The sequence below is a fragment of the Elaeis guineensis genome, chromosome 10 (genome assembly GCF_000442705.2).
Source record: "Elaeis guineensis isolate ETL-2024a chromosome 10, EG11, whole genome shotgun sequence".
NCBI classification, from domain to species: Eukaryota; Viridiplantae; Streptophyta; class Magnoliopsida; order Arecales; family Arecaceae; genus Elaeis; species Elaeis guineensis.
Window position 1 is genome coordinate 3,400,259 of NC_026002.2, and position 13,993 is coordinate 3,414,251.

Here is a 13,993-nt window from a genome sequence, read left to right on the forward strand (position 1 = left end):
CCATATTTGTTTCTTCTTGATCCAGAGCAGCGTCCTTGAATGGCCTTCACTAGCCTATGTAGTCTAAAATCTCAGGCCTCCACAAGTCTAAAATCTCAGGCCTCCACAAGTAAGGATGCAAGAAACTGCCAAATAGTTATGCCTGTGCTTGGAAGCCCATCCATGTTGCTTCCACCCTTGAGGTGATCTTGAAGCTCCATGTTTTTGTGGTTGAGCCTGTAGCATTGAGTAACTATAACAAACATGACCGTTAATCTAGTTATTCTTCAGAAAACAATGGATACTCCTGTTATTATGTTTGCTATATGTTTTTAGTGTCTGTCTTATTAGATTTTGGACTTAGGATTGCTTATCATGTTATATTAGAAGCTTCTTTCCTAGTGTTGGTGCCCTTATTCCCCTATGGATGTGGCATTTTGCTAATTGTGTTATTCTACCAAATGCTCTACATTTCTTTGCATATCCCATAATTAATAGCTTCAAATTTCTTTTAACAGGTTACTGCATCTAGTTTCAGTGTCTCATTCAATTCTACTTGTTCTTTGTAGGATTCTTGTTAAGACCTAAAGAATCAAGACTGATCATAGGTCTGATGGTGTGGTGTGGTAAACCCTTGTATTACTTAGGGTATGCCAGTGGAGTTGGCACAACAAATGTGTCATATGTCTATATGGGGATGTATTGAATCCCCCTTACCTTATCTGTTCTGTGGGTTGGTAGCAAAAACCTTGCTTCTAAATGTGCGCATATGAAGATATAGATGGGATCAATCCAGTCCAACAATGGAGAATTAGTCATGCTATCAGATTTCCCTAGGATGGGGGCCTTTTGTATTTATAAATTTTAATAAAACAATTTGTATGTCTGCTGGTTATAATTTATACTTGAGCTATTAAGCCGAAGGTTTTAAATCTCGGGATGGGGGTGTCCCTGTTTTTCAATACAATGGATGCCAGGCCTCATGGAAGAGAGGAGAAGAAAAAAGGAAAGAAGAAATGAAACGGTGCTCTGCATAAGATGTCCTAATCCTTTTCAATAATCTTTTAGATTTGCTGTGGTTTAGTGTTACCAATCAGGTTCATTTATTGGCCTTGATATCCGGTCATTCTTTTTTTCTTTTCGCTGATATCCTGCTTCTTTTATTCGCCCTGTGCCTTGTTGATAGATATTTATATACTTAATGCTCAACCTATCTATCTTAACACAAAAATTCTGGTTTTATCCACTGTGAGAAGTTTGTGGGTGGTCAAGGTAATTTTAAGATTGTGTCTGTAGTCCTGATATATATTATAAATTCATGGGTAACATGTGGTACACATGTTCTTTTCCTTGTCAGACCATTCTCATATTATAAGAGCTTGCCACTGAGCTCCCCTTGGTGTGATGCCTCATTCATAGGGTCGTGTGATTTGTAAACTTATTTTATTTGCTCAGTGGCTTCTTAGGAGTGTGCACTCACTCTGCTTACAAACTTCATGTGTACACTGTAATTGTGCTCTCTTTTTTTCTCATATAGAAGGTATAAAATTCTCTCTTTGCTTTTGAGCTTTCTGTTGGTTAAGTTGAAATTTGAGCAAAGTGTACTCAAAAAGTAAAGAGAAATTCCCCCTTTTTTGCTAGCTCTTTACTTTTGAACTTTCTGATGGTACATTTGGATTAATTTTATGCATATGGAGGTCCACATTTTGCTAAAGTTAATTTATTATAATTCAAGATGACTCTTTTAGTATTACATTAATTATATTTCATTCTCTTGCAGAAGAGGAAATTGGATCCGTCCATGCACAATATGGTTGAGGTACCAAGATGCTCATATTAGAAGTAGGCTAGTTTCTAGATTTTCTTTGGAGGGATGAAAGGGGGGAATTTACATAAACTGAGAGGTAATAGACTCTCTCTCAGTCTTCTTGCTCTCCTCTGCACAACCCTTATTGTTTGGGCATGGGAGAAAACCCCAAGCCTCTCTACTTTCCTTCCACCTCGAGAGCAGTTTGATATATTTTCTCCAGGTATCACTTTCCATGCCATATTCGTCTCCCTTTCAACTTGTTTTGGTTGTGTGCAGTCATTCATTCCACTTACAAATTTTGTGTTGGGGCTCTTTTGTAGCAACAGTGGTTCCTGCACGAACTCCAGTAACTATCTCAGAAAATAAAATTGAGACGCCATCTGCAAAGGAAGATTTGTCAGCTGTAGGCAGACCAGTAAATGCATTACCTAATGAAGCAGGGAAAGTTGTTGTTATTCCACAATCAGATTCCTCGATGAGGACCTCATCAGAGAAGGAAGATAAAGGCAAAGGATCAAAAAACATGCCTGTGGAGAAAAAAGGTGATTGTTACTCTGTTCTTGTTGTTCCTTGTTTCTTTAGCATCTGATTTGTTTTGGGTGTGTAGTTATAATGATCATTTGCTTGCTAGGTATGTCTGGTGATTCTTCACTATCAATTAAAGCTATTCTTATTTCTCTTCTGATTTTTTCATCAATTTTATTTTCTTGATATTGATCCACACCCAAGTTTCGATTTATTCATTAACACTGTTGGACTGAGTATCTTGTTCATGTGTAATTATAATAAACGCAGAAATGCATTTATACATATATACATTAAATATGCATGTATATATGTATGTTTTACATGGTATTTAATATGTGTGCGTGCGTGTGTGCACGCATCCACGTGTGTTATGGGTGCATGCAAGTTAGAATGATTTTTTTCTGTCAAAGTTTGTTTCTTCAGCATTACGAGTATGTTGCAAGTACCTAACAGACTTGATTTGCTTTTTCTTGTAGAGTGTAATTATGCAAAGGGAAAGTGGGTCGCAGACAAAAGACGACCATTATATTCTGGGTTCGGTTGCAAGCAGTGGCTTTCACAAATGTGGGCATGCCGGTTAATGCAACGAACTGATTTCGCCTATGAGGGTTTCCGCTGGCAACCACAAGGTTGTGATATGCCAGAGTTCAAGGGATCTGAATTCTTGAGAAGGTATGTTTATCTAATAAATGTATTTTTAAAAAATTTTGTGCATTTAAATAGGTTATTTGCTAGCAGTGGAGCATATGGTATGCATCGTTTTGCGACAGAAGTTTATGCTATTAAAATTTGGTGTTTGATTTCTAGGATGCAGCACAAAACAATTGCTCTGGTAGGGGATTCATTGGGAAGGCAGCAATTCCAATCCCTGATGTGTATGGTCACTGGTGGCAATTATAGCCCAGAAGCGTTAGATGTTGGAAAGGAATATGGCCTTGTTAAAGCACCTGGCGCCATACGACCTGACGGTTGGGCATATCGATTCCCAAGCACCAATACCACCATTCTATACTACTGGTCCGCTAGTTTATGTGAGTTGGAACCTTTGAACCGATCGGATCCAGCTACTCATTATGCTATGCATCTTGACCGCCCTGCAATATTTTTAAAGCAGTATCTTCATAGGTTTGATGTACTGGTGCTTAACACCGGACACCATTGGAATAGAGGCAAATTTACAGCCAACAGATGGGAAATGTATGTTGGTGGGAAACCCAACACTGATAGGAAAATTGCACAGATTTGGAATGCCAGAAATCTTACCATCTACAGTGTTATCAAGTGGCTTGATGCACAGCTTCCACAACATCGACAATTGAAAGCCTTTTTTAGGACAATATCTCCAAGGCATTTTGTCAATGGAGATTGGAATACTGGGGGAAGCTGTGATAATACCATCCCATTGGCAGGTGGAAGTGAGGTTTTGCAGGATGGTTCAAATGATACCGTTGTTGAGGGTGCAGTTGGGGGAACGAGGGTGAAGCTCTTGGATATTACTGCTTTGTCACAATTGAGAGATGAAGGACATATATCCAAATATACCAATAAAGCCTTAGCAGGGGTGCATGATTGCTTGCATTGGTGCCTTCCAGGTATACCTGATACATGGAATGAAATACTTTATGCACAGCTGTAGGCCCATTTTGATGATGCATGTGTATACCACCATTCCTCCCATGCTGGGTACCCAAAATATTTGCTATGTGAGGGTACTCTTTAAGGATCAAACCATAGAAAAAAGATGCCAAGGAAGGTCTTGTGAAGAAGCACTGTATTGCAACATTTTTCCGCATTGACCCCGTATACTTCTGTGCCATCTTTTATCTTACATTGCATACTAGAAGATTCTTGATTGAAAGCTGTCTCCTAAAAATATCAGTATTTTCTGGCTCAACTTTCCTGGAGGACATTGCTTTTTGGGGACAAGAAGAAGTACTTTATATTTCTGAGAATGATGCGGAAGGCACTAGTAGTGGTGTATATTTTAGTTGTGGAGTTCAGTTTTGCCAAAGACCTTGCAAAGAAAATGAGATCATGCAAATTGAAAGCCTATTGTTGGTTGAGAGCTCGATATAGTTCTACTCATGGATATTGATTTTGGCATAACAATTTGCCACCCTGTATTTTCACTGTATCATCATAAATTGGACTAGATTGCTCGTATCGCTGTCAACAGTTTGATGCGAGTTCCTTGCAGATTCTGTAAACATATGAAATTTATTGGGCTACCAGCTTGTCTTAAGAAGCATCCTTCTTGTTTCTTTTAATTAGCAAATGCAGGACAATGCTAAACTTTTTTCATCTCAATTTTGCTAGATCATGTCGGGTTATAACGTTTTACAATCTTGCAGAAATTTGTTGAAGTTTATGTTTGTCTTCCAAACAATACTATGATGTTATATTTGTTGTGTGAGGTACTATCATATCAAAACTCTGAAATTATACCATTCAGATGCCTATGCTATTTTTGTTTTAGATATTTGTCTTCCTGTTTGGCTCTGTAACATCTGTGCACGGTGACAATTATGTTGTGGTTTGAATTTTATGTTGTATTAGATCAGATAACACTGGTTGATATCTGATCCTTGTTGAGCCATGAACATGTCACACTAACCGCAGATTCTTTTTCACCCATGGACATATCACACTAATCACACCTTCATGTTCGATTAAACCGATGTACATGAACACCATATTAGCTTAGCATGAAAGGAATGGCAGTGGATGCAACATTAAATATGGAGTGCTTAGAATTTTATGTTGTATTAGATCAGATAATACTGGTTGATAGCTGATCCTTTTTGAGCCATGGACATATCACATTACCACACCTTCATGTTCTCTTAAATCGATGCCCGTGAACACAGTATTATTCTAGCATGAAAGGAATAGCAGGGAATACAACATTAAATGTGGAATGACCATGCCGCAATCTGAAGGCAGTCGGGAGGGTCTTGGCCAAGCCGGGATCGGGAGCAATACCAGCAGGATGGAGCAAGGCTGAAACCGGATCGGCTGCCGTTCCAGTACCAATATATCTATATTTATATTTATTTTAAATGGATACTGAGATAACTTAAATACCATATAAATATGGATAACTAAATATTACGAATATAAAAGCAAAAATATTATTTTGATTATAAACTATACTAATAGTATGTTAATATGATTATATATTTTTTTTAAAAGATCATAGATGTTATATAATATTAAATAAGATTACAAATAGAATAAGATATTTGAATATGGATCTGATAGTTGTCTATTCATATCCATATCTATATCTATTTTTTTTTTTATGGATATGAATATAAATATCAATTGGATGCTCAAAGTTTTATCTATATCTGCATAAATTCGGATATAAAAATAGATTTAGACAGATATTTGATCCTCTTTTATTCTTAGGATGGAGAGATCGGGTGGGTGGGAAGAGGCCATTGCAGGAGAGAAAGGGGGACAAATAAGTAATAGGGCCGGATGTTTTCTCGCCTTATATTGCAGTATAAACATTCAATTGGAAGCCAGGGAAAAGAGATATACCATCGACATGGATTTATCCTATGTTCGAAGATAACGCTATTCTCCCCCTCTTTCCATCCCAAGTGGCTGTTTGGTAGCATAAGCTGCTGATAAGGATCTTGCTCCATCGTTGCAACGCTGTCCAAGGGGGAGGGTTATCCCTGCACTGATGAAGGAATAGGTTTATATCATGGATGTTTTTGGTATTTGATTGTGGAATAAACACAGCGAAATAATATACGGAATTTAATACATATAGAACTTCACATAACTTGGATTCTATTAGCAGATTAAGGGTGAAATAGTAATTGAAGGAAATCGGGATAATCTTATTCTGCATTATAAGTCTATTCCACCATTTCGCCCGTACCATGGTATGAGCTCCAATTCTTCGATATTTGGCAAGAACTTGCTGGGATATCGCTGCCCAACTTATTCCACAACTAAACACTAAGAACTCTAAAATTCGAACATATTAAATATGCTTTCTTTAAACTAAGAACATTTTTATGGTACTCCATGCAAAATTTCGCTAAGCATCTTTGATTGACCATGAGATGAGCGGCTGCATGAGAGCTTTCCCATAATAACCATCGTTTTCATTTCGATGGCATACGTGAAGTTAAAAATGTTTGTTCAATGGGAGTAGTTTGCATTAGTATTGGTTTGCATCATTGAATAAGTGGAGAATGGACAACACAACCACGACAAGAACAAAAATAACATATTGTACTCCTTGATTATGTTGCTCTCTATCAAGCTTTATTTTTTTTTTTTTAAAATTACACTAAATTGATATCTCTGCTTCTGCAAGTTCCTTTTAAATTCCTCTCGTTTTTGGTATTCACCGGAAAAAAGAATGAGAAAAGAGGTTTGATATCCTCTAATTAGTCTTAACTCTGTACATTCTCATACTCTCAAGGTCAGGAAGCAAGACGTTAGCAGAGAGAACTTGACATGCAGCCCACCAATCCTAGCCTGGTTCTGGTCCCCTTGATTCATGCAACCTATCCAGGATGCTAAGCACCACCATCACTTCCATCTATTAAGGAGCCAGGTTCACCTTCAGGTTTAGCTTCCAAACATCTCCTCCTCTCAGATATCATTCAATGTGTTGCAAATCTGGAGCCATTTCTTCCCTCCCATGCATTTAGGGAAGCTAATCAACCGGCAGTCAAATTAGCTAGCAGAGAGGAGTTAATGAAACTTACATCTCCCTTTCTTCCATGCTTCAAGATAAAAAATCTCTGGTTCAAGCAGATGCAGTAGGAATCTGTTTTGTTTGAATGTAATCTTGTTTGTTATTTCTTTTACCCTTTCTTTTTTGTTTTTTGGGACCACTTAGATCCTCATGATGCACCCAAATAAAAAACAATCTTGCCCAATGTAGTAAAGTGTGGAGGGTCACATAAATTTGTTTGTCCGAACCCTGGTGCCTCTTAGATTATATGCTTTGGGAGGATCTTAGAATCACAATACACAAATTGACTTCACCTAATAAATTCTGTTGCTTGCAGCCACCTACATTGACTTGTTTTGTTTTAGACAAACTTGTTTTTTTTTTTTTGGTAGAGTTTTGGACAAACTTGTTGAACACAGTCCATAGGTACAGGGGATAATATCAACCCGACTAATGTCATCATTTCTAGGGAGTCAATACGCTATGACACCAGCCTGAGAAATAGTAGAAGCTCTGAGTCAAACATCTTATACACCACCATATAGGATCTTTAGTATTGTTCTTCAGATTTTAACTAAACAAAGACCAAATCATAAATGAACATCGCATTTACTACTTCCTGGAGAAAAAGCAACACCTCCCAGCATCAGCCCTTGAAAAATCAAGGAGCCTAACCAGTAGAGCAGTATGCCAGATAAAAGCAGCTCTACCGTAGGCACCCTCACCAGAGAGGCAGCCGGCCTGAAATCCAAAGAGGTAGGAGACCCCGCTATCGGAAATCAAGGAGGCAGGGATGGTGCCAATTGGTCATGAGATGTCAGCAGCCATCGATTTTGATATTCAGCTAAGAGAGCGAGGAAGGCCAGTGTGGCTGGTGCTGCAGCAGAGGATGATAATCCATAGCAATGCTGCAGTTCACTGAACTTGGAAGACATGGTGATGGCACAAAGTACAGAAAGTCTATACCAGAAAACCAACTAAAAATAAAAGTAATGCTTAAACCACCTCCTTAATCCCCAATTTGGATGGTAAAATGTCCTTTGTAGTAGCTTAATTACAGTTGACATACAAGTTGGTAAACCAGAATGAACTGCTTCTGTGTTCTCTTCAATTTTCTACTGAATAGTTTCTACTTCCAGCAACCTCTTGAAAAGAGAGTGCTCATAAAGTATATGAATCAAAGTCTCTCCCCCACTGCGAGAGAGAGAGAGAGAGAGAGAGAGAGAGAGAGAACCTCCCCCACTGCGAGAGAGAGAGAGAGAGTGCTCATAAAGTATATGAATCAAACTCTCTCCCCCACTGCGAGAGAGAGAGAGAGAGAGAGAGAGAGAGAGAGAGAGAGCATGCTTTCATTGAACTTCTGTGTTAAACTAGAAAAATCCATTAATTTTCAGGTTGGCAGTTCTATTTTGGGTTCATGAAACATAATTGGCAGTGTCAAATCAACACGAGAGAGAGTCAAAGAATAGATGCAGGTAGCTGCTTGTGTCCATGCTTTCATTGAACTTCTGTTAAACTATCAAAAATCATTAATTTTCAGGTTGTCAGTTCTATTTTGGGTTCATGAAACGTAATTGGCAGTGTCAAACCAACACAATTATGTGAATAGATATAGAGAGATTGTTAGCGAACAACAGCAGTATCAAGACAACAGTAGCAGGAGAGAATGCCTTCAACTAGTAGATTGTGACTGATCAAAGAAATATCCAAAAATGATGCGCAAGAGAACTTGGAGGGGCAAATGATAAAATTAAACATTCCCCATACTACTGCAATCTCATTGGCATGAAGCCACGGAGCTCAGAGAGTTGAACAAAGCTGTAACTCATTTAAAGCATTAAACTATCAAAGACTACAAAATAAGCTGCTAAAAGATTTTGTCAGATGATAAGAGAAATCTAAGCATATCGACAATGATAAAACTGAGTGTGATTAAGCTTTAAAACCACGAAGCAGCAAAACTTTGCAAGAAATGGCATCATCAAACTCTATTCACATGTTAATCAGATAGAGATCAAGCAATATAAAGGTGCTCGGTAAGGCAATGGTCCCAGAAGACTTATATACACCCTAATAATAAAATAACAGTAAGGTGATTTGGTTACAGTTTGCTAACAAGATTGCAACAAAAAACTGGTCAAGCAAGAAACTATTCACCTTGCAGTCTTCATTTTGCAAGGCACTGGTTTAGATAGGAAGCGAACTCCCAGGGGCTTGTTGCGAAACAAAAGCCAGGCCTTGCATCAACCTAAAAATCTCTGCTGTATCATCAAGATAATATTTGGCTTTGCTCGGCTTACGACCAACTGTGCAAGCAAACACTTCGGCATTAGGCGCAAGGGATGGCCCAGTCATGGCAGAGCTGATTACTTCAAACATATCCTCATCAGACCGGTCATCACCGATACAAAGAACGAAGTCAGCTAGCAACCCTCTATCCCGCATAGTGGAAAGCAGGTGCTCAGCTACAAGGCCCTTGTTCACTCCCTGTAACCATAATTAGACCATTAGTTAATTCAATAATACAGGCCTTCGAGTTTTGATGTCAAAGGATCCAGGCTCCATACCTGTGGTTTAACCTCAACATTGTTTGTTCCACTCTTCACAGAAACAGGTTCATTGGCAAGGACACTTTCGAGATGGTCGAGAAGTTCCTTGGCTTGACAAGATCCAAAATCAGGATCAGCATCCTCATAGCACCAGACAAGTGAAGTCTCTTTGTCTTCAATGGTTGAACCATCAGTTGTTTCGGTGTACAACCTCATAACAGGCTCTGCAATTTGTTTCCAGCTACAATCCGTCGCAGGAACACATGTTTGCCAGTCAGCATCTCTCCTTAGCCTGAAAATAGACATCACAAATGGTTATAAACTCCTTGAATTATAAAGTAAAATTCATGGTCTAAGCATTAGCAAAATATTGATAACTAAATACCTCAAAAAGTAGCCATGCTCTGCAGCCATTCCCAGATTCTCACAGGAAGAAAACCACTCACTTAGCTTGCTTCGGCTTCTTGCACTAACCAGAAAAACTGTGTTATTCTTGTCACGACACAAGGTGTTTAATATTTCAATAGACCTAACGCACGGGCTCTTCTTGATGGATGCCTGTGGCATCAAGGTACCATCATAGTCTAAAAGAATGGCACGAGTTCTAGTTCTCCTGTATGCTGAAACAATATGCTCCATTGCAAGCTTCCTGAAGTTAGGATCAAGGGCCACAACTCTAAATCCCAACCCAAACCCAATACCCCAGCACCTCCTCCTGTTATGATCCCTACAGGTCCTTCGCAAGTCCTGGAGAAAACTGTTTGCCCAGTACCCAACATCATGTGTGCTTACATACCTATAGTGCTTCTCATGCCTCAACTGCTTCTCTGCCTCAGGCATTTCCAAGGCAGACACCATTGAATCAGCCACTGCATCAATATTCCATGGGTTCACTCGAATGGCGCCACTCAAAGAAGGTGAGCACCCTATGAACTCTGAAACCACTAACATGCTCTTCTTTAGAGTGGATGAGCTCAGGTGCAAGACCTTATTCAAGTTTTCATTCCCCTGCCGAGCAATGATGTACTCGTAAGGGATAAGATTCATACCATCCCTTACCGCCGTCACCAAACAGCACTCTGCCACCACATAGTAAGCCATTCTTTCATAAAACTGAAGAGGCTTATCAATCAAGATAACTGGTTTGTACCCAGGCCGGCCAAAGGCTTCATTAATCCGTTTCACCATCGCATTGCTCTCTGTCTGGACTTCCTTCACATCCTTCCCTCGCCCCCTCGCCGGATTGGCAATCTGCACCAAAACCACCCTCCCCCTCCACTCTTCATGCTGCATGAGGAGCAGCTCAAAAGCCAGCAGCTTTAAGCTAATCCCCTTAAATATATCCATGTCATCAACTCCGAGCAGCATTATCCGATCCCGATCATAAAACTGCTTCATGAGCTCAGCAACCTTCACCTCAGTCTCCGGGAGGCTCAACACAGAACCGAGCTGGCCCATATGAATCCCAACTGGAAGTATCTTGATACTGACAGTCCGACCATAATACTCTAGCCCGATGTAACCCCGCTTCGATTCATAGGTCAGACCAAGCATTCTACTACAGCATGACAAGAAATGGCGGGCATAATCAAAAGTGTGAAACCCAATTAGATCAGAATGCAGGAGGGATCTCAGGAGTTCTTCCCTTACAGGCAGTGTCCTGTAGATTTCAGACGAAGGGAAGGGACTATGGAGGAAAAACCCGAGCTTTACTCGATTGAAACGCTTCCTGAGGAAGGTTGGGAGGACCATGAGGTGGTAATCATGGACCCATACAAAATCATCATCCGGGTTGATCACCTCAAGGATCTTATCTGCAAAGATCTTGTTAGCCGAAACATAAGCTTGCCATAGGCTACGGTCGAAGCGGCCGCCGAGGTCCGGGGAGAGGGGAAGCATGTAGTGAAAGAGGGGCCACAACTGCTGCTTGCAGAAGCCATGATAGAACCGGGATAGGAGGTCGGCAGGGAGGAAGGCTGGCACACAATTGAAGGTCTCAAGGAGGATTTTGGCAACCTCATCCTGCTCGGAAACTGGAATCTCCTCTCGGAGGGAGCCGATATAGATAAATTCCATGTCTTTATGGTCACCTATACTGTCCTTGACCTGGTGGAGGAGGGAATCCTGGTCCCAGGAGAAGGACCAGCCCCCGACTCCGGGCTGGCGGGCAGCACGAATTGGGAGCTGATTGGCTACAATGATCGTGCGGTCGCGGGGAGATGGGGAAGCTAGTTCCGACGATGAATTGGAAGCGGCGTCATCGGATTCATCTAGGTCGGGGACTATACCGGGGGCCGTCACAACCCGAGGGATGCGGCGGCCGATTCGGCCAAGGGATTGGGACTCGCCGGAGGCCAGCTCCAGCAGATTGGAGTAGGATTTCGACACCATTGCTGCCGACGATCCAAGTCTACGAGATCGATAGCCCAAATGAGGAATTCAGGAGAGACTAGATTTATAGAAGAGGAGTTCCAAGATGGGTTTTTTCCTTATCCAAAGCCTACCAAAGCTCAACAAGGAAGCATCAAGTTCCCTTTTTTCGCCTTTCTGTTACAAAACTCAGTTGATGCAAGCAAGAATTTTAGTCAGGGAAGCCGAGGTAAGGGGTTTTCATGTTCCTTGTGCTTTCTGAGACTGGTAAACCATAACAAGAACAGGGTATAAGGATCCAAGAGATGTTCCGTCTCGGCAGAGCTAGGGTTATAAGAATCACGCAACAAAGAAGGCCAAACTAAGACAGGAAAGGATCAGAGAGCGAGAGAATCACCAAAATGGATAAAATTTCGACAATTTCAGCAAGGAATCGAATCAGAGCATGATAAAAAAAAAAAAAATCACCTTTTTCCAAAAAGAACAAACCAGAAGGAACAGAAGAAATCAAGCTCAAACCAACAATATACCTCCGATTGAAGAGTAATCCACAGCTCTCGAAATGAAGAAAAACTAGGAGAAGTTCCAGAAGAAAATAAACAAATATCCAAATTAGACGCCACCAAAACTCCCCACTTCGATCTCCAGCGGGAGACGGAGAGAGAGAGAGAGAGAGAGGGAGAGAGGGAATAGTCTGATCTCTTGCTGCGGGCCGCTGCGGTTTTATTCCGACAAGAAGCTGGGATTAGAATTCAAAAATATTTTATTCTTAAATAGCATCAGATTACTGTACGAAACAATGCATATAAACTTATATGCGGGCTGCCAATGATCTGCCGTTCCTTTAAACTTCCAAACTAGATATCCGTTCATCAGAGATGTCGAAGTCGAATTAAAAAATGACGCCCATGCATGACGTCTAGCAGTACGTTGTTGTCAGATTGCCGCATATATAATTCTATGCAAACGAATGGGAGGAGGGCGGTGTCGCCTCGAAATATCCGCAGGCGATCGGATTAGGCTTACGCGGGGCCCACATGCGGGACCAACCACAAGTGCCTCCACCGGATCACCTCCCACCGACACGTGTCTCCACCCTGACCGGCCACGGCGCGTGACCGCGTACAGCTGTCTGATGCTCACGTGGCGTGGGTGCCACCTCACCCTTGGCCCCTTGTGGGGCCCTTTGGGAGTAGAGGCGTCACGAAGCCACGTGCACTGGTTAACTTGCTGTGGATCCTCTTTCACCTCGAAGCAGCAAATACACACAGTAGCCTCGTAGTTGTTATTTAATAGGCGATGATGTGGGACCCGCATGTCAATTGAGGGAAAAAGTTTCGCACATCTCGTGTTCTATGTTATGCCGACACAGCTGATCTCGGCATCCGGGTAAAGGACAAGAAAAGGGGTCTTCCACCCTCGGTGAAGGCGAAGGGAGAGAAAGTGGCTTGGGAGTCAACCGGATAAGGATGATGGAGTTATTATTATTATTATTTTTTTCTTTGAAAATTTTTTAATATGTGTATTATTTTTTAATCTCTCAATTGATGGGGTTGCCAAGACTCAGAATGTGGGTGGGCTATCCGTAGCCGTGTCCCGGCAAAGCCTATGGATAAGGCTCCTCTCTTACCCTATTTGCTAATTAATTAATAAGTTACTAATAATTTTGTTGGACTTTTGAGATAAGTTTGAGGATAAAGTTCGGACCCTTTGCATAAAAATAATGCAAGGAATGTTATATTTAATTGATGGAAACTAAGTTTGTTATTCGCCTTGGTTGGGCATCACAATAACAATTTCTGCCGGTACATTCATCGTTTAAGGTTTTAGTTAAAATTTTTTATTAGAGATCTGTTTGCATCATGTGAATTTTGCTGGTGAATTTATGGATTAAATACTGATTTATAATCGAAATTGAAATGAATTAGAATGAGAATAAGAATAGCTATATCTTTCAATATATTTAATTTTTGATTGCAATTAGAATTGGAATCGAGATGGGACTTGAATACTAAAAGAGAATAGGAATTTGATGTTGAGGGATTGAAGTAT

At 40.6% G+C, this 13,993-nt stretch overlaps 2 protein-coding genes across 9 annotated transcripts; one reads left to right on the forward strand and one right to left on the reverse strand.

Moving 5' to 3' along the window:
* The first annotated feature begins 1,778 nt into the window (after positions 1-1,778).
* LOC105053173 (protein trichome birefringence-like 14) lies at positions 1,779-4,562 on the forward strand. 2 transcript variants are annotated; one of them, XM_029267038.2, is made up of 4 exons: positions 1,779-2,009; positions 2,110-2,331; positions 2,794-2,989; positions 3,125-4,562. In XM_029267038.2, exons 1-4 carry the CDS (start codon positions 1,853-1,855, stop codon positions 3,951-3,953), a joined length of 1,404 nt encoding a protein of 467 aa, XP_029122871.1. In that variant the 5' UTR covers positions 1,779-1,852; the 3' UTR covers positions 3,954-4,562. The 2 variants fall into 2 exon arrangements, with proteins under 2 accessions (XP_029122871.1, XP_029122872.1); XM_029267039.2 differs by having other exon boundaries at positions 1,853-2,009; positions 2,116-2,331.
* Positions 1,814-12,636, reverse strand: LOC105053174 (alpha,alpha-trehalose-phosphate synthase [UDP-forming] 6). Of its 7 annotated transcripts, none has more exons than XR_002165616.3 (5): positions 9,957-12,636; positions 9,590-9,863; positions 9,180-9,509; positions 5,864-6,003; positions 1,814-2,169 (listed from the first exon to the last, which is right to left on the reverse strand). XR_002165616.3 is itself a non-coding variant. In XM_010934236.4 (4 exons), the coding sequence occupies exons 1-3, from the start codon at positions 11,960-11,962 to the stop codon at positions 9,210-9,212; spliced, it is 2,580 nt and encodes an 859-aa protein (XP_010932538.1). In that variant the 5' UTR covers positions 11,963-12,636; the 3' UTR covers positions 6,831-7,071; positions 9,180-9,209. The 7 variants fall into 7 exon arrangements, 3 of the variants coding, with proteins under 3 accessions (XP_010932538.1, XP_073100191.1, XP_010932535.1); XR_833428.4 differs by having other exon boundaries at positions 5,864-6,008; XR_012134676.1 differs by having other exon boundaries at positions 1,814-5,332; positions 5,864-6,008.
* Between the last annotated feature and the right edge of the window lie 1,357 nt (positions 12,637-13,993).

What these genes read in the sequence shown, in the direction of transcription:
- LOC105053174 (XM_010934236.4), bottom strand. Translation starts at nt 11,962, where the DNA reads ATGGTGTCGAAATCCTACTCCAATCTGCTGGAGCTGGCCTCCGGCGAG. An exon ending in GAGCATGGCTACTTTTTGAG is followed by an intron (nt 9,864 to 9,956) that starts GTATTTAGTTAT and finishes GTCTATTTTCAG; the next exon opens with GCTAAGGAGAGATGCTGACT. An exon ending in ATGTTGAGGTTAAACCACAG is followed by an intron (nt 9,510 to 9,589) that starts GTATGGAGCCTG and finishes TTATGGTTACAG; the next exon opens with GGAGTGAACAAGGGCCTTGT.
- LOC105053173 (XM_029267038.2), top strand. Translation starts at nt 1,853, where the DNA reads ATGAAAGGGGGGAATTTACATAAACTGAGAGGTAATAGACTCTCTCTC. An exon ending in GTTTGATATATTTTCTCCAG is followed by an intron (nt 2,010 to 2,109) that starts GTATCACTTTCC and finishes GCTCTTTTGTAG; the next exon opens with CAACAGTGGTTCCTGCACGA. An exon ending in CATGCCTGTGGAGAAAAAAG is followed by an intron (nt 2,332 to 2,793) that starts GTGATTGTTACT and finishes TTTTTCTTGTAG; the next exon opens with AGTGTAATTATGCAAAGGGA.